Genomic DNA, 23,876 nt, shown 5'->3' with positions numbered 1-23,876 from the left:
CCTCTCTACTAAGAAGACTGGAGAACATATTCAGCATTTCTAATGAACTTTGTCTGTATCTTAGGAACACTCAGGAAGAGTAAACTTTTGAGACAAGTTGAAGTGATATATAATTATATAGATGCACATGTTTATTAATAATGTATATTATTAATGTATATTAGTAGAGTATCAGTGTATATTAGTTTATTATTAGTATTAGTATTATACAGTACATCAGTGCGTATTAGTGTACATATACATATAGTATTAGTGTATATGTATACATATACACAAAAGTGCTGTTTTTCAGCCCCTGTCCTAATATAACGACTAACCACATTTAAGTAGGGCCAGGAAAGCCCTTGAAAGATTATTGAATTCTTTCATGAAAGCCCTAGGTTATCTCTTGAGAGATTTTGCAATGTCTCTGTTTCAGTGGCTCATCAGTTTGACAGCTTTGGCAGATTTTGCAAGTATCCCACCCAAATCTGTTTCTCTGCAAATTAAGCTTTCTTTTTATCCTTTCAAAGTGGGTATAGGTAATCATTGATTGCGTTCTTCTCTGTAACAATCTTTCTGTACTGAAATACTGTTATTGTGTCCTCTTGCCCTCAGTCTTTCTTTTCTAGATTAACCAGATTTTTCTGGTGCTGGAATATATTGCTCCAAATCACTGTGAGGCAAAGCTAGCAGTTTTTCACTGAACTGACTTCGAATTATTAACCATCTTTTACTTTACAGGATTGCAAAGAGTGATATCTTATTGAACTGAAGAAAAGAATGTCGGTTCTGTAAGCTACTTATCACCAAATTTCAGATGCCATTTTGGGAAATAGGATAGGTCTAGGGAAGGCCAGATATGAACTTCCAAATCAGGCACATATGGAGGCTGTAAAGAGATGGAAGACACCTATGAAGAAAGTCCTCCCAAGCAATGCCCACGGAAGAAATACAGTGCAGTGTGAATGTCCTCCTGTATTTTCAAAGCAATTTAGTGATACTACTGTGGAGAAAGCACTTATATAGCACCAAGCCATATGGGGGGTGGAGGTGGTTTCCAGACCAACTCTTCCCTTTTATACTTAGGAAAGGCAGCTATTTCCATAAACCCTTTATCCATCCCACTCCACCCCACCCCACCCATCACACTTTAAGAAAGGCCCATTGGAAGTTTGGGAATTGACATCAGTGTTGAACCCAGATATGAAGTGGGAGCAAAAAAATATCAAGAAATCAGTTTCAGAAAAGAAAATGTCCAAAGGTTTCAAAATCTCTTTACTGAAAATATGAATATGTAATAAAATAAGTAATTCAAAATAATGTCATATGAATATTTGATGAGAAAAAGCATGAGTCCTGGAAATAGCTTTATAAGTTTTAAGATGTTCAGAAATTCTAATAGATTGTAGCTCTTTAGGGCTAAGTCTTACTCAAGCTTTTAAACTGTAAGGAAACAAACTCTTCATTACCACTAGCATCAAGAAATTCTTAACAGAGAAGGAGCTGCAAAGTAGGATATAAGCTTAATTCCAGAGAAGCCCTCGTTCAGGACAGAGCCCATCTTATAAAATGTAATTACTAGTATGAAGCTAAGTTATCACAAACACGGTAAATAGGTGTGCTTTGTTTATGACCATTTCTAGGCAGGCTTGATCCAAATCTTAACACTAATTTCTGATTTTTTTTGGTCAGCTAAGCCAGCCTGGTCTTGCTTTGTGTCCTGCTCTAGCCAGGTGAAAAATTCATTCTTGCCATCACTTCTTGGCAATGGCCATTTTCTTTGATTCCTACTGCCGTAACTTGGGCTGAAGACCCTAACTTATACACCATTTGCATTTTCTATGCATATTTCTTAATTAGAAATCCTTAGATTAGGAGCAGTCTTTTCTTCTGTTTGTACCTCACCTCTCAGACCTCAGAAGAGCTTTGGTCTCCTAAAGGTCTATTTCGGTTACACAGGAGAAATATGAGGATAAAAGGCAATTTTAGGTTGGTTTAGAAGAATGTGGTTAATTCTTGTACCAGCTATAAGGAGAGCACCATCCTTACTGAGTACCATAGAGTAAATACAAGTGAAAATACACTCCACGGGCAATACAATGCTTCCTGACATTGAAATCCTAAGTCTTACAAAAGGGAAGTCTTTTGATTCTGAGGTTTCAGGTTCTCCTATCATCATAATGGTATCCTGTCATTTAGCTCAGCACTGCTTAGCTTTCTTTCTGGCTGCAGTTGCCTATCCCCATGGTTGTTTTAGCACGCTCCAGTGAGAACATATTTAAGGATGAAGACTGGGCCACTCTTCACAAGTACCAAAGTACGTAGCACCCAGGAGTCCTGGCTTCAGTTCCTCCCTGTACTATCAGTTTGCTTGTGGAAGATTAAATATGTTATATACACTTTCTGTTTTCTGCCAGAGAAACTGATGTTGAGGTCATTGCGGGGCAACTTTATATTAGGAGAATATAACATAAACCAATATTATCCAGGCTGTGGGGTATGTCCCTTCTTGAAGGAAAAAAGTTGTTCAGAGAGAGCAAGACAGATGATAGGTGGAATGAGAGAGAAAGGCAAAACAATCATGAAAATGCTGTTTTTCATGCCAGCAGGATTAGATGCGATGGATGAAATGTAGCCATAGATGAAACATCTGAAAAAATGAAGGAATCCCTCCCCAGCATTCGTAGGACGCAATATTGTTTCTAACTTACAACTTTTACAGTGAAGATCATGAAGAATTCCCACTCTGAGCAGTCTTAGTCTGTAGTTAATAAACAATCCTCAGCTATGATGAAAACCCATTGTGGATAAACACCTTCATTTGTCTAGGCAGCAGCCCCAGCTGAGGTGAACTGTACATTTACTTACAAAGGCAAAACATATGTTGTTTATAGCTTCTGCTGGAGTGGAGGTGTGTAACGCTCCACTCGGAGATGGCAGCTTTCTCCTGGGCTCCTGCCTGCATAACATGCTAACACGGAAGATGAGAGAACGGAGACTCTACTAATCTTTAATCCACCTGTTCTACAAACCTTTACTAAATGAAGGGCTGCCTTCAGCAGGGAGAGAAAAAAAAAAAAGATGCAAGGCAGTGATAGCTGATACAGAGCAGGCAGTGAGCTATCATGCAGTGAGCTCATCCTTTATTCTGGTAAAGAGCCCGGCTCAGACCTTCTGTTTCCCCATACAGGTTGTACTAATTTTAGAACATCTGCATTGTCTTGACTTTTTTCTACCTTTCCCACCTGGGAATTCTGCTATCCTCAACTCTTCTGATGTGTAAACACTGGATGTAGTGTTTGTGATAGCAAGAAGAAAACCAGTCCCTCAGGAGGTCCTCTACACTCCTGGAAACCCAGGTTTTCACAGGAATGGCTAGCCCTAAGGTAGCTCCACTCTCAAGCAAATGTCCCATGGCATCTTAAGATGGCATGTTTGGGAACAGCTGCTGATTGATATTCCAGGAACCAGAAATATTTTTGATATTTTGTTTCCTTCAGCTTCCTATAACAGAAGGCACTTAGGTTATATATTCTCTTATTCCTTCACTATTAACATACATTGCTTAATATGACCATATAATAAATCCACTCTTTGAATAAATCAGATCAGTCTTTCAGGGAGCTGTATGATTAAAGTGTTCGATGAGTTCCTATGAAGATACTTTCACAACAGCACAAAATCTTTTCACTGTAAAAAGAAGTATGTTATTTCCTACCTTATCCTTGTAGAAAGACAAACAGGAATACAAATGCAAAAAGAAAAGAAGATAAAAGAAAGAAAGCAAACAGAAATTCTGTTTATTATTGAACTGCTTTTGAAATCTATGATAAGAGAACATAAAAAAGACCATTTCTTCATAGACATATGGCTAAAATGGAGAATGTAGTTCTTTCACAACAGGAAAAGCTTACATTCCTTGTTTGCATTCACTTAAGAAGGTATCGAGCAATGGCTTTAGAACATTAATTTAAAATAAAACATAGTTCACTGGGCACATGTTCACTAAGCCAAGAAAAATGTGGCCAGCACATTTGATATCTTAACCTTCATGCTATTCATTAAGGTAAGTTAAACATTTGTGGCTCCACATAAGATCTGGCAATGATCCATAAAAACAGAGGTTAATTAGGATGCCTCTGCTGCAGTCCTCCTCTATTAATACTGTAGCATGTGAAGAGCTCTTGTCAGGATCACAACTGAAAGTGCATATGCAGCTCATGTCACTATTCTGTATTATGTATGTCATGCTATGGAGGAACACTACAAGAAAAATCATGTAAGTGTGTATGTGTGTGAGTGTGTGTGTGTCTATATATATTTTTACGAGGCACTCCAGCCACCAGTCAATTCTCTGGTGCTGAAACAATCGAAGGACAGAAAATTCTTCCCTCTACAGGCGCCAACTGTCCTTTGCTGTTCCAAGCTGTTCTTACACCACGCCAGACTGACAGAGTGATGGGGATGCTGAACCAGGCCCCTTCCAGAAATTGATCACTGAGAGACGGACTCTAGTATAGATCATGTCCATGCTTTCTTTTCCTACAGCTAATGATAATGTTCTATGGACCAGGATGTGTCCCTCTTGACAGGTCTTTCACATCACTTTGCTTCAATCCAGAAGTTAAAAAAGGTTTTCAGCTATCCAGGAATGAGTGTCAGGTCACTGTCCCCTTCGTATAAAGATCCTTGCCACATAACTCCCCTTTAAACTAGTTAAATATTATTATTCCTCTTTCACAGATTTAGATACTGTGGCACAGAAGAACAGCGCAAATTTGTGGAGGTCTTGTGCAAAAGAGCAGTAGCAAATCATAGAGAAGAAAATTGCAAGTCTTTTTATAGTCTTCTGTACCTTACTATTTGCATGATTAGAGTCCTCACATTTCTAGTCAGTCTCTCCTGTAAGGCATTTTCAGAGAGGGAGGGAAAGACGTGAGAAAAAAGTATTTTCTCTTTTTCAGAGAAAGGCCTAATAAAGAAGTGTCATGAGCTCTAGGGTGAAGGAAACTACATTATCCAGCTTTGTTGAAAGCTTGCTAGTTGAGCAATTGGCTAAGTGGAGACAATTCAAAGGTGAGCAGCAGTAGTGATAAGTGGTTTGAAAAGGAACAGAGATATATTTGCTCAAGAGAAAAGACATAGAAGAAAGAAGATAGCAACAAAAGGATGTTATAAAAGAGCTGGTGATCTATTCTCCTATTAACCATTCATGAAATGAATCAGCCCTAGTCTTTAAGATGGAGCAGTCAGAGTTTAGAGTAAATAAATGAAAAAAGAACCTTTGACCCAAAGAATAACCAAGTAAAAGAAAAAAGACCAGTAGAAATCACTAAATGTAACAAACTGATGGTAGAATTCAGATCTTGATTCAGACACCTGAATTTTGGTGACTACAATGTAGGTATGCCTAAGCTTCCTTCTTATCCAGTGAATCTGGAGAGATGCTCAGCAGATCAGATGTAAATGACTACTTTGGTGTCACTACAGGTGTCTCTGGGCTTCATTGTCTGTATTGACTAGATCTCAGCTGACTGTGGTGGGAGCTCAGAGGTTTAAAGAGCATGTAGTCACCTAGTTTAGGAGGTGTCTAAAATATGGAGCTGACTCCTACCCAATTTACTCCTTCAGGAAAATTTAGGAACAGTGAAATAAATCCTGCAATGATAAATCAAATTAACTTCATGAGTCACATATGTCTGTTTAAAGTCCCAAGACTGTAACATTGATACTTTCTTTAATGCCCACTTCTTTTATGCATCTGCAATAGTCATACTTTGTTGAACAACTTCTCTGTGGTCTGTGTGCACTGATCCCTTGTGTGCCACGTACTGAAATCAGGGGGTATCAACAGTGCTTACAATTGCACAAATGTAGCTAGGCACATTCATTGAAAAGTGGGACATGTCCCTGATGAGTAAATAACAACCTTTGAAACAATTTATATGAGAAGAGTCAATTAACCAGTGCACAAAGTCTCAGTCTTGTGAATAAAAACTGAACTGGAGACCTTGCTACTGGTGCTGATCAAAGAAAGCAAAATAGCAACAAGCACAAAACATCAACAAGCAATTTGGGGCCTGCAGGAGGTTGCCAAGAGGAAGGTCAAACTTCCCAAGGTTTCCCCTGCAGATCATGTGAGGGCATCACTCCTGCAAGGTCTGCTGCCTGCATAAGCTCCCTGCACCAGCTCCCCTTAGATGGTACACAGCAAATGACAAAATGCTGCCTGTACTGCCCTGGGATTTTCCTTTGTTTCTCAACATCTTTATCAGGGTTGGGTTTGCCGAGGGATGATAAGCCCCTCTTGAATTCAGGTTTTATTCTTTCTCCTCTATGCATACTTTCAGATGGGTGAACCTACATATACCTTGTGGGAGGAAATCTGTGGATCGTGTAACAAGTTGCTTGTGGTTATTCCCAAGACAGCTCTGTAACACTGGACCAGACATACCCCAGAAATTTGTAACGTGGCAGAGACTCTAGAGAAACTGCTCCACACTTCCCATCCCATCTTGATTTTTAAGAATCATTTTGCCAGAACCATCCTGTGAAGCTTGACTTTAACAACATGTATAATTAATATCATAGAGGCTTTATTGTCTTAAGCACTGAACTCAATAGGATGAGAAAAGGGCTGTTCAGAGCAGTGGTTTTAGCCTTTCTGGAGCACATGAGCTTTTGTTACATTTAAGGGAAGTAGACAAAAATGGTATTGTTTTCTACTGAAAAACTGACAATGTTCAAAATAGATATAATTGTTGTAGATGCCACTCTAGAAAATGGGAATTAGCACCACTCATTATGATGAACAGCTCTGAAGAGAAATTCCTTTGTTCTTACCTAGTGCACAATGGACATTCTATTTGCAGCTGTTCTTTCCTGTGCGCTATCTAGACAATGCCAAGTAATTAAAAAATATGGAAGGAACTGCAATATCTAACATGTTCAGACTTGTGAGTTTAAGAGGTTGCCTGTTAGCTTTTACTACTTACTGCTGCAATATGCGATATGCACTATATCAACCTTCTTTTATTTTAATTCAGGCAGTTACCATTCCCACTTATCCCATCCTTGGCTGCATGTTCTGTTTAGGCATCTGCTGTTCTCAAAGAGAAACAAGGCCAGATCACACAGGAGGTTTTGGAGTCTCCTTTTGTTTAGCTGTTGGCTATGAAACATAACTAGGGTCTCATCCAAACTGATAACCCAGTGTTTATGAGAGTCATGACTTTTTATAATAGTGCCCAATTAGTTTTTGACTGAGAAGAATTATAGAGTTTGTGGTAATGTGAAGAGAAAAAAGCTTCTTCCACACACTTTTTGTAGGAAGGACATTTTAACCAGTTGTTTCCTCAATACTATTGTCCAGAGCAGTATGAGACAATATATGTAGCACATGCTGAAGGGAAGGACTGCAAGATACTGCTGGCCCTTTGCTTTGTTTGGGTAATGAATGGTTTGAAGATTCAAGTACCTGAAGCCACATAACAAAATCTTGGCAGGGCTTGATGATTACTAGTCTATTGCCAGGTGTCAAATGAGGTGCCTTTCTCATGAGACAGTTGGCTATGTAAGAATATTGCAGTCTTAATGCCTGCTTGCCCTGTGCTCCCTGAGCAGTAGAAGGATGATTCTAGGGCTGCCAGTTTGTATTTTCATGCCTTCCCAGTATCGTTTTGGCTTCATAAACACTTAGGTCATCCTGTAGCATGCTGGGAAGTGGTGGAACAACCCTCTCAATTTTTTTGGCATGGTACCTGTTACTGTTGCTGTGTGTATCTTTTAAGTGAAAAATCATATTCCTCCATAAAATACTTACAAAAATATTTATAAAATTATTTTTAAAAGTAACACAATTAATCATGAAACTAAGTGCAGCCAATGCTTACACTGTATGGCACATGAGCAATGAATCAGCTCACTGTAAGGCCACACGAGCACCACTAACTTGCATGGGAGTGGGTGGGACCACATGTCTGGGGATACGAGCTGCAGGGAGCAAGTCTGTGTTCCTTGACAGCAGCGGCCAGTTGTTAGATCTGCTAGGCTACATCATGAAACAATCTCGTGACACTGCTTTGTCATTTGAGCTGTCTTTTAGCCTAGGCAATAGGAATTACAGGTCTCAAATTCAGTGCCAGTGTTTATATTGAGTACGAGCAATGGTTAATAATCCTAGATCCTCTGGATCCTAACACACGATTTTTTACCTCCTGAATGAAGAGCATGTTAGACTTACATTCCATTGTGAAACCCAACCATGTAACAAAGACATGTGGTGAGAAGCAGGAGTAACAAAACAATTTGTATTACCACCCTGCCTTGTTGACATTAAGATTTATGCTTACAAGTGATATTGTCCAGCCCCACAGTAATCTATTAGACATATCTAATACATGGAAAGGCACATTTTATAGTTTTGTAATTTTGTTTCTTCCAAACCTCATTATGATCTTTTTTTTTTTAATTTATTCTGTATTAAACGATTGTAGAGAAGAAAAATATCCAGAAGAAAAACATTTACATGGAAATAAGACACATATCTGAACAAAAAGCATTGTACTGTCTTCTAGCATATTGGCTTCCATAAATTCCAGTTAGTTTGGACAGGAAAGTCGGAGCCATACCTTAAGAACAGGATAAAGATAGACATATCTACTGGAGACTGATTCCATAATGGCATAACCTTAAGCCATTCCTTACTTTACAGGAATAGAAGATGAGATCAAAACAGCTCCTACAATTCAATTTTGTTCTAAAATATCAGAATGGCCGCATTTGACTTTAATGCCTGTAGTGCTATGCCCCGGTACACTTTCACTTCTCTAGGACTGCTTTGACTCATCTGCTGTTGAATCTTCATGTAATTGTTCTGCACTGTTTCTACTTTCTGTTCATTTAAATGTTTCTTTTTCCATTTCGTTACTTTACTTCAGCAAAATATGCATTTATCAACAGTAGTAGTTATTGCAGCTAATGACATGGAAAATTGCAGAAAGCAAGCTCACATGCCATTTATTTTTCAGCTTTATATGACTAAATCACTGCAGAACAAGATGGAAAAGAGCTAGGAGGTCATCTATTCTGGTCAAAACAAGGAATACATCTTGCCAGAGACTTACAAGACTCCAATACTAAACAGCACAAGCTGGATAAAACTTCCCCTGGGAAGGTGGGAGTATAGGTGGGAGTAAGGGTCACCTGAAAATCAAATCCCTTTTAATAGGCTTGTAGGTGGGTACTTAAATACTGATAGTGTGAAAGACCTTCAGCCTTTTCATAAATGTTAATCCAAAAATTTTATTTTACCTTAAATTATGTCAGCAATGGCATCAGTGACTTGACTCTGGCTAGCTTAGAATTGGTACTGTTTATGGTCAGATAATTTAAAACCATTATCTGGACCACAGAGTCTCTCTATTAATTGTGAAGCTTGTAAAGACATTTCTAGAGTCCTCCTAGAGTCATTTCAGGTTACTAAGGAAAGCCAGTATAAACTTTCCTTAGTATCCTAAAAATTCTGATCCTAAACAAGAAAGAAAAATGACCTTAAAATGAGTAATTACATTCAGAGCTCAGAAGAGGTACTAGCCTGATGAAGTTGGAGTCTGGAGTTCTTTATTTAAGCAGAGATGACTGTACTGTAGTCTAGCTGGCAGAAGTGTCTCATCACTGTAGGGGGCTGAAACCATTTCATTCCCTGTACTCATTTCACCTTTGTCTGCTTCCCTCAGACAATCAGAGAGGGTCGCTAGTCAGTGGCAGCTGTGATAATTTTTTTTTTTTTTTTATTAGAGACCTCTCTCTTTAGCAAGGAGGTGAGAACCTACGAGGCACAGGCCACCAAAACCTGATCAACGAGCTATCAGTCCCATTCACTATCGACCAGCACAGAATTTAAACAGCCTGGTTTAGAGATGAAAAAGAACACATAGATTTTCACAAAGTAGTTTTATCACTAGTGAATCCAAAAGCCATCTACTTGGGAGGGGAAACAGAGGTTTCCTTCTCGCCAATTTCTTCTAGGGAAAGCTCCCATGCCTGAAGTCCTGACACTCTTTGGGATTGTTTTTCCCTTATATAAATTGCAGGTCAGGGTCTGTTTTTCCAGCATTGGCTGTAAATATCATTATTCTGTTTGAGTCCATGTGACTCCTCCAGATTTGCAAGGAATGGGAGAGAAGGCAGAGGATGATTTTTTATCTTGATTTTATCCTAGATTTCTACTTGAAAGCAAAATGTGGGGGTTATGCTCTGATGATAAGACATAAACATCAGCAGCAAATGTGAGGGAACAGCATCTAAAATCTGACATGTAAAATATTGTGTTTTCTATTGCAAGTAGGTTGAGCGGATGGGGTGTTTTGAGACAAGAAGATGTAGAAAATGTGCATGCTGGTCCTGTGATGTGTTGACTAGTACCTACAAAAGCATAAGTGCATGTAAATATTGCTTCTCCCCACCCCAATAAGTAGGAAAAATTTGTCAATGGACTTAGGAAACAGATCATCTTCTGAATCACAATATGGATATGGATTGTAAAGAACAATACAAAGTTTGCATATTCCTTTGCTTATACTTTGAGTATGGTCCTCTAAGTACCAAAGGAGTAATTCTGAGAACAAATTTCTATTGGGATCACGGTTCTTTGGGCCTTAGAAAGGCACCAAGATAAAAGAAAGTCTGCATAACTGTGAAACCTTTCTGAGCACCTTACGTTCAACAGACCATTTCCTATAAAGAAGAAAGCTGGCTAAAATGCAATATCTAACCAGAGGTTTACACAGAATTTTAAATTGGGAGATTATGGTTTGCCCTTTAAAAATAAAATTATTGTGATCACAGTTTTTATTTATGAAGTGTTTCAAACTATTTCTACAATGAAAAAGGAAGGTCATGTGATCTCTAAAATTCAGATTATTCTTTTTTTAAACCAAATCTGAACTTTATCCTCATGCCACTTTAGAGGGATTTTCATATTCTTAGCACCAATATCAAAAAAGATGACTTTATAGTGTTTAACCCTCTTAAAGTGTCCTTTCCAATCCCCGTCCAATCTGCTATTATTTTAGAGGTTGCAAAGTACTGATGGTTGATTAAAATCTAGATCTGTAAGAGCTTGATAAAACCTACACAACATATAAGCTGCTTTTTAAAACAAAACAAAACCACAGAGTTCATCAAGCTGCAGAGAGCTTCTTAAGGCTGTAGGAAATAGAGATTGTTGCAGACTGAAGTGTGAAAAAAATCCTCTGGAAGTAGAGGTAAAAGGGAAACAAATGGTGAAACAGAACAGTTTTCTAATGGAAAAAGAGATTAAGACAGGATTACAGTTTTTCCACAGATAACAAGCAGGAGAGACTAAATATGCCAACAGCAGACTGTTCTGAAGACTAAGGGGTGTCTTGTCCTTCTACAGCCCTCATACCCACACTGGAAAAATAGAATGTGGGTTCATACCCAGAAAACGAAACAACCCTTTTCTCACCTGGACAAATGGTTCTTTAGGGTGGTTGAGCTCAAATCTTTTGTGGAATCAAATAAAATAATATCCAAACTCTTTTAATTTTCAAAATGAGCTTTAATTGAATTTGTGAAATCCCCTATGAGAAAGATATTTGCTGGAAAGTTGGTGTCCAGTAAGCCACTGGCAGAACTTGCAGGGAGGAAATGTCTGCTAGGGTGTTCTCATAGAGGACTCTTATTAGACCATTTAATGAAGAAAAGGTTTTTCTTCTTGTTCCCCACTAATCTGACCAAACCCATAATTATGCCTGCAGATGTCTGTCTTTACCCCACCTTTATGGGAAACATCCCCAGAAGCCGGGGATGATGCCAGCCTGGACCTTCTGCCTGAGTACTCCTTGCAAGACAAGAGGCAGACAGCAGTTGTTCCCCACCAACTCTGTCTTAATTGTTCCTTCTTCTAACTTTCACCTCCATCTCCTCTGCCACTGTGCTAGACACCGAAGAAAATATTCATAAGGCTTAGGGAAGACATTGAGAAGGAGTTTTATTTCCATATAAGAGGACCTTCTCTTGGTGGAATTTGAGATGATGCTTGCAGAGAAAGGAGTCTGCTTGCTAAAGACCGTCTTGGAGAGGGATGTAAAAAATACTACTAAAGACAGTAATGCATTGTGGCTTTAGCACCTTCTAACACTAGCTAACTCCACTGAAACTGCACAAATGTAGTGCTGAAGTAGAATAATTTCCTCTATTTGGCTTCTCAGGGCTTAAAAATGGAGGATTTCTTTCTGATTTGAGCTTTAGTCCATCCCAAAAACTTAGCACAGCAGTGACAGTGCAACTTTGCTGGTGAGCTCTGTGCACGAGCTGGGGAGTTTTCTTTTCACGAATGATGCAGAACCTGCTACAGTGAGTCATAGAATCATAGAATATCCTGAATTGGAAGGGACCCACAAGGACCATTGAGTCCAACTCCTGTCCCTGCATAGGACAACACCAAAATTCACACCATATGTCTGAGGGTGTTGTCCAAATGCCTCTTAAATATTGTCAGGCTTGGTGCCCTGACTACCTCCCAGGGGAGCCTGTTCCAGTGTTCCGCCACACTCTGGGTGAAGAACGTTTTCCTAGTGTCCAACCTAAACCTCCCCTGACATATCTTCCTGCCATTCCCTTGGGTCCTATCATTAGCCGTCAGGAAGAAGAGATCAGCACCTGCCCTTCCTCCTTCCCTTGTGAGGAAGCTGTAGACCATGATAAGGTCTCCCCTCAGTCTCCTCTTCTCCAGGCTGAACAGACCAAGTGACTTCAGCCCCTCCTCATATGGCTTCCCCTCTAAACCCTTCACCATCTTCGTGAGAAGAAGAACAAACACTTCACCACAGGATGAATATAAGCATCACACAGATCTGGACTGATTTCACCTGTCATCTCAAACAACTGCAGAGAAAATCATTTTTCATAAGATACCATCAGGTGCTCTAAATCTACCAGAAATTATGCAAATAAAATGTTTCAGAGAGGCTTTATGTTATTTTTTTGAACACTAGTCCAATCCACAAGTTACTCATGTTAGTAGAATACAGTCTAACAACTTTGCTTAGCCTGAAAGCAGCCTCCCACCCGTATTTCCCTATTGCTTTATCCAGCCTTCATTAGTCTCATTGGTCTAGAGAGGTCTTGGGTGGAGAGTAGACGTGTGGCCATCACATAGGAGAAGTCTCTTATGAGTAAAATGAGTTCTCTCTGAATAGCAGTCCTGTAAGTTTGTGATCTTATTACAAGGTAAGAGGTAAGTGCTGGACTGATTTTTAAAGCTATTTAGCTAATTAACTTCTGTGGTGTTCCCTTTCCAGTCATTTTAAGCCTCCTTTTCCAGCTTCAGTCGTAAGAAATTTTGTAAGAAGTCAAATATTAACCTCCTTGCGCAATAATTGTTTTCAGATACATATAACTTGGCATATGTACGTGTGGTGGAGCGACAAAGTTATCTGAGAGACTCTTTATAATTAAATGGTAATATCTGAGGATTTAAAATGTTAGACAAATTTCAAGTACAGATGAATTGCTGGAGAAAGAGCAAGTAAGGACACCAGAGATATATTATAAATTCAATTCTTCATAAAGTCATCATTTCAATATGTATCTGGATTTAATATGTCATACAATTAAAACTTAGGGATTTTCTATGATGAGAAATAGAAATGGAAATGAAATTTAATGCAGGTTCCTGCTCTTCACTGAGGGTAATTTCACAGCATTTTCACAATGAGGGAAATGACATGTTCATTGTTTTTGAAAGATTTGCAGTAGCTAATTAAGAAACTAAGATATACTTTCTATTTTCATTGCCCAGGTATGATGAAATCAGAATTACCTGCTGTGTACTTACAATAAAATCAAGGTAAAAAGGAAGACAATGTTTTTGAAGTGGTTATTAACAAAGTACAGCACTGGGTGTCAACCTCTTTCAAACACATAGATATCGAATCAAAATATTGACCCAAAATTTCAAACAGGTAGTGGGAAGTGATGATATTCTTCGAAGAAAATGGACTTAAGAAAACTCAGAACTTTGTGTTTGTTGTTTATTCCTAATCACTATGTGTTGAAAACAAAACTGGATGATATTTTATGGCTGCCATTTTTGGTTGGTTGATATAACTACATATATTAAGCACAAGCAGCTAACTACATTTCATTAGAAAATATTTAAATTAATGATTTGATCAATAACTGGTAAACCGAGACTGTTTTTACAACACACTATTTCGTCTGTGCTACCCTCTCTAGCTTGCTTCTCTGATATTTCTGTCTTTCTATGATACAGTTTTTCTGGTAGTCATCAGCAGTGGACTCTCATTTAACTAAGCCAAGCTCTGAAATGTTTTAGATCTCCATCAAAATTCTAATTTTGTAATGAAAATTGGGGAAGAAGTAGACACAGATGTTCCCTCAGTTTCACAGAGTGCTGGGATTTCCAAATGGTGTCACACAGATAATACTGTACAGCTAAGTGCATCAACATCATTAGCAATGACTGCTGGAGTAATTCTTTTCTGTATCCACAGTACTGTTCACTTTATTAATAGAGTGATTAGAGTTAGAAAATTCATTGTAATTGAAAATGCTAATACGTACTTGTTAACAACCCCAGGTGCTTAAAAATAAAAAATAATAATAAAAAATCATGAATTGGTCACTTTTGAAAATATGACTAAACCTCCTAACTTTCTGAAATATTTCTGAAAATTTTACTCAAAAGTCTTGTTGAGAGTAAATGGTGATGGAAAAGGATGAAAAAAAAAGATGCAGGAGCTTAATTATATAGAGTTTTGGAAACACAGAAACTGGAAATTAAGTCACTTAAAAGCTTTGAAAAACTTTGGCTGAGCTCCTTAAAGTCTTTTCCACCCTACAGGTCTGCACTTCGCCCTCTTCCTTCCTGTGCAGTATGAGAATGAATTGCAATTAGCGTAAAAGCTGAACTTGCACCTGAGGATATTTTCTGCAGACAATGAACCAATGGAGCTAATTCAGACTTGCAGCTATTCAGTTGAGGCCATAACATGGCACACAGACATTTTGACAGAACAAAAAGAAATGGCTTTGACTGTCAAACTGGAAAACCCCATAGCAATACTGAAATAGAGCAAGAAGTCCTTAAACCCTGAAAACCCCGCAAAAGGAAGAGATCATAGACTACTGGAAAATAATGACATCTGGAAAAAAAACTAGCACATCTAACTGTCCAAATTGCAGCTAAGAGTATCACAAACAACAACAAAAAAAGAGGTTTTTTCCCCCAGTGGGATTTTGGTGGTTTCACCTTAAATTTTCATTGCACTCTACAAAAAAATATGATGGCAAATGAATGAATGAAACTGCTTTCATGGAAAAAATTTCAGCTCATCTATATGAAATTTATCAGGAAATACAGAACCATCTCCTGCTTTCCACCACAAGACAGAAGCTGATACAGTAGAAACTTTATATTTGCATTTGAGAAAATCTGCAAATACTCGTTAGGGAATTCTTAAAAACCTCCAAAACACAAATAGATCCTTACTTATGAGTATTATTGTTTCCTTGTACAGTTCCACATGTCTGATGATACCTTTTGCTTGTCTCTAAAACAGAGATTATAAAATGTTTGCCTCACAATTGGGTGACTTTCCATGACTGGCCCTTTTAGGCATTACACAATGCTGAATAATGATAGCAATAGCATTTATAGTTATTAGAATGATGGATGATTAGAGATGACAAATATAAGGGATACTGAGAAATTGGAAAGTATATCTGAAGCATTTATATAACCTCTATAATTATAAAAAATTGGAGTCATGTTCTGCAATTACTTATGGAAGAGCATACCATTCCTTGCTGCATTTTTTAACTCATGTTGTTTTCTTTGTAGAAATTTCAAAAACCAAAAGCCATAAAAATGTGGTCCTACAGTTAAAATGAGAACAGAGCATCCTAGATAACATCCCTCAAAGCCTCTTCAGTCAGCAATGGCTGGAGGGATGTTCTGGCACAGGTAACTTGCATTACTCAGCCGAGTCATGCATTCATACTGAGTCATTAGTAAAGTCTAGAACATGACATCTTCTTAGATCTCTGTATAACAGTATGGGTTTTGGGAACTAAATGAAATAAAATCAAGAAACAATTCAAGTATCTATAAAATAGGACAAAATGAATGGCTAAGCTCATTTGAGAATGAAATAGTGAAACATATATAGATATATGCAGGCTGTATTTTGATCTTAATGCAAGTTTTTAAACAGCAGGTGAACATTCTGATATTTCAGTGTGAATGCAAAATACGTGTAGCATGCTACACCTCCTTTCTGCTGCCTTTGTACCAAATAATGAGCAAACTTCTTTTTACCCAATGTCTTTTATTCTGGATTGGAAAGGATGATATATCTAAGAACAACTATACCTGCTCAGATAGAAAGTTCACCTAGTCCTGTATGCTATTGCGCACAGTGGACAAAAGGAGATTTTTAGGGAATAGTTTAAGAACAGAGAAAGCATGCAGTAATACTTCCTTGCAGTGGCCTCCCAGCTCCAAATATTCATCTGTGAGCCAAAGGTGATGTTTCAGTATTTTCTCTGCCTAGATAGAGTTCTCCTCCATGAACTTGCTTAGTTTTCACTTGACTGATAGAAGTTTTAGTATCCACAACACTCTGAAACATTAAGTTCCCCGGTTTAACCCCTCTTGTGTAAAGAATCATTTTTAACCACGTGCCAGCTGCTCTTTCATTTGATGGCCTCTTCTTGTATGGGAAAGGACAATGAGCAGCCATTCTCTATTCATCCTGTTTCCCAGGGAAAATCTTTAAGATGACATATCAGATCGATACACACCAGCAAAATAACAGCATGAAACTCACTTAACCTGCACAAATCAGGTGGCATCACATCAGAGTCAGTGAGGCTACAAAAGCCCTGTCTTGTCCAATTAGTTAATACAAAAACAGGATTTTTTCTCCAATACCTGTCGCTGATTTTCTGTTTCTAGTCTCAGTCTGGCTTCTACACATCTTCTGGTCTCCAGGAAGGCTTGACGTTGTGCTCTGTCTGATAGGTAGCTAATGAAGATTCCTGCGGTGTTCATACACATAAATAACACCGCCTGAGCCGCTATCTGCAACAAACAACAAACAGGATTTGATCAGACAAGAGAAGCAAAAATATCTATTTGAAAAGAGAGAGAGAGAAAGTGAGAGAATGACTGCTCTGCAGTCACGTAGGCTGTAAAACTAAATCGTTAGGAAAGTTTGCATAAAAGAATCTCTTGGATCTTAATTAGGGGCATCAAAAGTGTAAAATTCTCTCTGCCTTGAGGAAGAAATATGCAGTATTTGGGGGCATTAAACTCTAGTTGAACCACAAATGATGTTTCCAAGAACTGACTCACAGGGCTCTAGTCAGGAATGATTACAAACATAATTAACAATTTGTCTTTGCACTGCCTCTTCTGTAAAAGCAACTTTGTGATTTGTTCCATGGCTTAGTTTGAGAACAAAGCCATATTAAGGAAAACAAAGAGTGTCAGTTAGCTAAGAATTAATATCAGTGATAATAGTTATTCTGTTATTATTGACCAAATTAAATAAATTCCTTTTCAGCTGATGCCAAAGCACAAGCTTGCACAATCTGAATCCTGAACCTTTCAACAGGGGAAGCTGAGAGGATAACCAAATGCTTGCATAGCCTGTGCTTGTGTACACAGACCTTTTCTTCACTGATGCCTACATAAGAGCTGCACTCTTTGTCCTTGTAGAAGGTGTGTCACAGCTTCTTCCTTTGCAATATGAACTTAAAAAATGAGCCAAATGGGAGTGGATCCTTGGACAGTGTAAATTCCAGTGGCTTATTTGTCTTTCATTGATACCTCTCTGTGCTCTGTATGTTTGTAAGGCAGAGAAGATCAACACCATTGAAGTGGAGACTGTTTGGGAAATCAAGTAAGAAACATATACTGTTTGCATCCACTAGAGATGGAACACAGACCTGCACTCTCAGCAGCTTCATCCAACACCTCATTCCTCCTGTATGTTACAAATTCATGTGAACTCCTCTCAGTTCCTACTTAGAATCATGGAATCATAAAATCATTTAGGTTGGAAAAGACCTTTAAGGTCATCAAGTCCAACCGTTAACCTAGCACTGCAAGTCCACCACTAAACCATGTCCCTAAGCACCACATCTACACGTCTTTTAAATACCTCCAGGGATGGAGACTCAACCACTTCCCTGGGCAGCCTGTTCCAATGCTTGATAACCCTTGTGGTGAAGAAATTTTTCCTAATATCCAACCTAAACCTCCCCTGGCACAACTTGAGGCCATGTCCTCTCATCCTATCACTTGTTACTTGTGAGAAAAGACTGACCCCCACCTTGCTACAACCTCCTTTCAGGTAGTTGTAGGGAGCAGTAAGGTCTCCCCTCAGCCTCCTCTTCTCCAGACTAAACAACCCCAGTTCCCTTAGCTGCTCCTCATAAGACTTGTGCTCTAGACCCTTCACCAGCTTTGTTGCTCTTCTTTGGACATGCCAGATTCTTCATTCTGCCTTTTTTAAATTTGTGAGAGGGTCAAGAGTGAAAAATAAGTCCAGAAGTCAATATTCCTCAAATGCAGCATGTAGGGTGAAACTGCTCTGACTGCTACCTTAGCTAGAGAAGCCATTGGGGCACAGTGAACCAGCTGAAAGTCTGCAAACTGCAGCTCCCCATCCTCCTGCCAAGGTCCAGTCACAGCCACTGTGCTGACAAGGTCCCACTGAGTGCACTCTGTCTTGCAGATTCACACCTCTCTCCCAGTGGCAGACCAGCTGTGGAGCAGGCGGGGGCTACATTACCCTGTGACCACATTGCCTGCCCACCAGAGCTGTCCAGGCTCTGACAGCTATGAATGCTATGGGTGATACTTACAGTATAATAACAACATCAGAAGAGCCACGCCAGGACAGATCAAATGTTCATCATTCAGGATCCTGTCTCTGATAGAGGACAACAGAGAGTGCCCAGGTAGGAGTACAAGGATAAAACAGTAGATACAAGTACAAGACTAAAGCAAGCATCCAGAGATGTTTTGTCAAAACAGTCTTGAACACTCCAGCAATCTGTGGTTGCGGAACATTGTGGGCTAGAGGTTGCATTTTTGTAGTATTATCTGATAACCAGTTACCCTAAAATCAAAGTTTTGCTTGCCCTAATAGAAGAGGGAAAACATTTAGCAAAACTCCCTAATCTTATTGTGATGCTATGCCTCAGATCTACAGGTCTCGCTCCTCATATTCACGTGGGTTTGAAAGTGAGATTTAATATCAAAGCAAATGCATCTGGCGGAAACTTCAGCTTTATGTATTCCCGTATTTCTGAATCTGGAGTATTGTTCTACAATAGTACAGGGAATTCATTTACAATTTATATGCCGTGATTAGATAAGAATGCATATCCTGGCTCCAGCTGAAGCTTTGTTTAACATCTGCCCGTAACAGACATCTAGGCAAAGCTTGTGAGAAATAGGGCATGATTAGTGTGATCTTGCATCTTCCTGGCTTCCAGTATCCTGTGGTTTACAGCACCTCTGAGCTGGAGGTGGCATACTCTATCTGTCTGCTTAACTTTTTCTGATCCCTTTCTGAGGTTAATTGTACCTTTGGCCCCTATGGCATTCACTGACAAAGATTTCTACAATTTATTTAGGCCCTTTGTGATAAAAATGTTTCCTTTTGTCTGCTTTAATTCACAGTCTTATCATTTCTTTGAGTGTCGCATCATGCTTATAAGATGAGAAACAGTGAGTAATCATTCCCAATTCGTCTTCCTCTCACCATTCCTGATTTTACTGAGTTATAGCATTACCCCTCTCAGCCTTTTATTTTTTAAAAGGGAGGAATTTGAGACTACTTAGTCTCACTGCATTTGTCACTATTCCACCTCTTTGTTTACTGATTTTTCCCTGTTATCTACCTTCCCCTGTTTTACTGGAGACAAGGTGCCCTGCACCAGCCAGCTTCTTCCAGACACTTTCCACCTTTGCTCCAAGATAAAACAGAGAATGCAGTAATTCAGCCCATGAGATAATTCCTTTCTGGTGCAGGCTACTAAGAGGCATATGATGAGCTGACATGAGATAAGACCAGTTCAGAATTATGTTGTTCAGCAGGACAACTGAAAACAGCTGTGGGTGGCTGAAGGAGTCAATGTTTCATACCTTTTTGACTCACTTGGAGGTAATCAATGCTCACACACTAGGAAAGTTAGGGTATAGGGTGAAAAAAAAAAAAAAAAAAAGAAAAGCCTTTCACAATGTTTGAAATGTGCATTTCAATGGTGAAAGCAGTGGCAGGGTGCTCTCCTTTGCTTGCAAATTCAATTGCAAGTTCCTCATGAGCCCAGTTCAGTCACTGTTCTCTGCTAATACTCAGGACTAGTGCCACCCACTTCAGCAGATCTCCTTAGAGCAAATACAGTAGAATTTGGCCTTCAATTAGAATTCATGAGCACATAATTTGATTTGGACAAAGGGAATTACGGAAAACCTGCTACAGGTAAAACAATAGCTTACTCAGAGGCAGAATCTGCTTTTCTTGCACATAGTAATCTGATTGAAACCAACCTAAAGAGTAAAGCACTATGCCTTGCAAGAATAGTAATCTGTGGCTTTTGTTAATAAAAGAATAAAAAAGATATATAAGACTTGAGTCTCTTATTGCCACATCTTTTTCCTACAGCTTACTGTGTCCAATTCCAGAAGTCTCGCAGGATTTTCTACTGCCTATCAGGGCGACAAGCCAGGGCAGACTCTGATTTTATAAGATGTACACAGTTTCATACCTTTTTGACTGACCTGAAGATAATCAATGCTCACACAGCAGGAAAGCTGAGGTATAACGTGAAAAAAAGAAAATCTTTTCACAACATTTGTAAGCTCTTTAGTCTATTTGTACCTTGCACAGCACTCAAATAAGCAACTGTTGCAGAGACAGCAAGTGATCTTAAAAAGCCATAAGTGATATGTTTTGATGTTTAAATAGGGCTCTGGGGAGGTCTGCTTCTCAAATATTTAAAAAATGCAAACAAGAAAGTACCCATCACCATGCTGCTTGGGAATATCTGTGTAACAGGATCAGCACTGTCCCTGCTGAACCTGCAGTTGCACATAATCACATAATAGGATGAACAAAGCTAAAGAAAGTTACTTGAAAAGATCATCCAGGTAGTTAGAAGCAGCCATTAAATTTTTTACTCCAAAACTCTGCTTCCCATATTTCTCAAAGGAGGTGATTAAGAGCTTAGTTCACAGAGGAATCATTTGTCAAATAAATTTACATTTATAAAGTGTCCTTCATGCAGGCACCTCAGTGCCCTTTGCAAAGTCAATATAAAAACTAGTCAAAAACAAAGGCAATGAAAGGAGAGGAGGCAGGTCAGACAAGAAAGCTAAGTTTAAATTTGACAGTACACATTGATTCAAATAATTTCATTTTCATCTGTCACTCATTGTATAAAAAGGGCTTTGACAAAGCAACTGAAACCAAGATAACATTTTGAGTGGATTTGGGAACCACCAGATCTCAGACAAAGAAACAATTAAAAGGCACTGGGCACAGCTGGTCAGGAACAAGTATCAATCAAAGTAGGTACAGGAAAAGGAAAATTCATTGAAAAGACAGTAAAGTAGCTCACAAGACTGTTGTGAAGTGGTAGGTGAATCAGCCACAGATAGATAGCTTTTCAAGATAGAACTGAATGTAGTTCAGGAAACAGGAAATTCAGAAAGGTACAGGTGAGTTACTGGGAGCAGAGCTGGGCTAAGCATAACAATTTGTAGGCATTTCTGCTATTAAGAACATCTAATTGAGTTTGCCTTAATTTGGAGTTTACACAGATTTCTGTGAGTTTATGAACAACCGGAAGTGAGTTAAAGAAGGGTTTGCAAATGCTGGAAGTTTCAAAATGTCAAAAATCATAACTGAAATGTGTTTTAATTTTACCACGAGTTTCCTCTTTGAAAAGGTGCAATTGTCCATCAGGGTATATAAAGCCATAAGGCCAGCTGTAGAGTCTCCTAATTCAGTGCTTTCTCAGTCCTGCCATTAATAGACATTTATGGAGTGTATAGTGATTGACTGAGTCCAGCACTTCCAAAGAGCCCATAACCTGAGGAAAAGTGAATACTTAGGAACATTCAACAAACCCAACAGACTGGAAATATGTTAATTGATAGCTAGCCCTAAAAGACAGTAATTGCCAGAGACAATCTTCATCATGAGTAGTTGAACCAAAGGCAGCATATATTCACATCGAAAACACAGTAGAAGTGGAGGAGAGAAAGCTGAAAAAGTTTAGAAACAATTCTGAAATCCATGATGACACTGAACTTCTGTGTTACTACCTCAAGTGAAGAAAGAAACCATAGTGTGCTCTGCAGAAATAAACCTATTATTAATCTCTTCAGCAAGGAATTTTGTTCTGCTGTGTAGAAACAGAGCAGTGCTAGGGCTGATCTCACCAAAATACATCTGAAAAGTAAAGAAATGGTTTTCACTGTAATCTCCAGTTCGACATTCTCAAGGCAGATCAGTCTTAAAGAGCAGGAATTTCATTAATTCCTGAAATGAGCCTGTGGGAAATTATTTAATTATTTTCCTATTTTGCTTTCTAATTTTGGATTGGCTTCAACAATGGATTAGAGTAATTCTTGTCTGTTTTGGGGAAACTGGGAAAGTAAAGCTGTTGTGCTTCTTTAAGAGTGTTTTCAGCATGTGCTACATAAAGAACTGGTTGCTATGGTAATTATTATTCTTTAATTAGGTTTGGAGAAGCATTTTGATTCATCCTTTGTTGTTTAACTAAAAGTAGCAGCTCCCCACAAGGTTGGTTTTTGTAACTAAAATGTCTCAGAAACCCCATTGCCCTCTCTCCCTTCTCCATCACACCCTTGCTTAGGTTACTAGGAGGGAAAATAACTTATGCTCTTATAAGAACTGATCACCAGGAATGAACTGAGGGTTGCATGAAAAGTGTGGAATCTGAGACCAAAATGCTCTACTTTGTATAGAATAAGAACATCTGGCAGCACAAGCTTTACCACTCTCTCACTGCTGGGCTGCAGCAAGCCTCTATCTTCAGCTGAGACTAGGGTTTTATGAATCAAAGCTCCTGGCAGCAACACTAGTAAGTACCTGTATCTCTGTACAGCCTCTTGACCACCTTGATCCCTCAGCACCACTTCCCCTTTATCGTGCCAGATCAATTATTTGTGGGACCATACTGTGAACTATATCAGGGAACTTGGCCAACTTAAAAAACAAACATTTGGTGTTGGCAGTGATTTTTCTATCTAGAGCAGTCGTCTGATTGAGTTCACAGCACAGCCTCCACAGGGAGAGGAAGCACATGAACATTCATAGTTGGCACTGCTGCCAACTCATTAAACTGAAATCATTGCTGCCTTATTGTTAAATCACCTTGTAAGGAGATTTTTATTCCCCAGGTTCACTCCTTCTGACCTCTCCTGGGTCTAACTGCTAAATGCCAATGGCCATGATAGAGGGTTTTTTGTTTGTTTTAGATTGTGGGTGCTTCTTCATCAACATTTATTGGAAACCAGCCTGTCCCACAAAGGTGCCCAAACTGCTACCTAGACTTTCCAGAGAGTTCCAGGATCTGTCCCTGATCCTCTGTATAGAATCATAGAATTCTTTAGGTTGGAGAAGACCTTTGAGATCATCAAGTCCAACCGTTAACCTAGCACTGCCAAGTCCACCACTAAACCATGTCCCTAAGCACCACATCTACATGTCTTTTAAATACCTCCAGGGATGGGGACTCAATCACTTCCCTGGGCAGCCTGTTCCAGTGCTTCATAACCCTTTTGGTGAAGAAATTTT

At 38.9% G+C, this 23,876-nt stretch overlaps 1 protein-coding gene across 2 annotated transcripts in view; it reads right to left on the bottom strand.

The window, feature by feature from the left end:
• The window catches only part of ADCY8 (adenylate cyclase 8), a 133,573-nt gene that overhangs the window by 85,247 nt on the left and 24,450 nt on the right, over window positions 1-23,876 (bottom strand). For both annotated transcript variants that reach the window (XM_009469807.2, XM_087745934.1), the window contains exon 2: window positions 16,967-17,116. In XM_009469807.2, coding sequence (XP_009468082.2) covers window positions 16,967-17,116 — 150 coding nt within the window. The remainder of the gene's footprint in view (window positions 1-16,966; window positions 17,117-23,876) is intronic.

The sequence above is a fragment of the Nipponia nippon genome, unplaced genomic scaffold, assembly GCF_047370975.1.
Source record: "Nipponia nippon isolate SJK-2023a ecotype South Korea unplaced genomic scaffold, ASM4737097v1 scaffold_1, whole genome shotgun sequence".
NCBI classification, from domain to species: Eukaryota; Metazoa; Chordata; class Aves; order Pelecaniformes; family Threskiornithidae; genus Nipponia; species Nipponia nippon.
The sequence above is the reverse complement of the archived record's forward strand: the minus strand, read 5'-3'. Positions and strand labels throughout refer to the sequence as shown.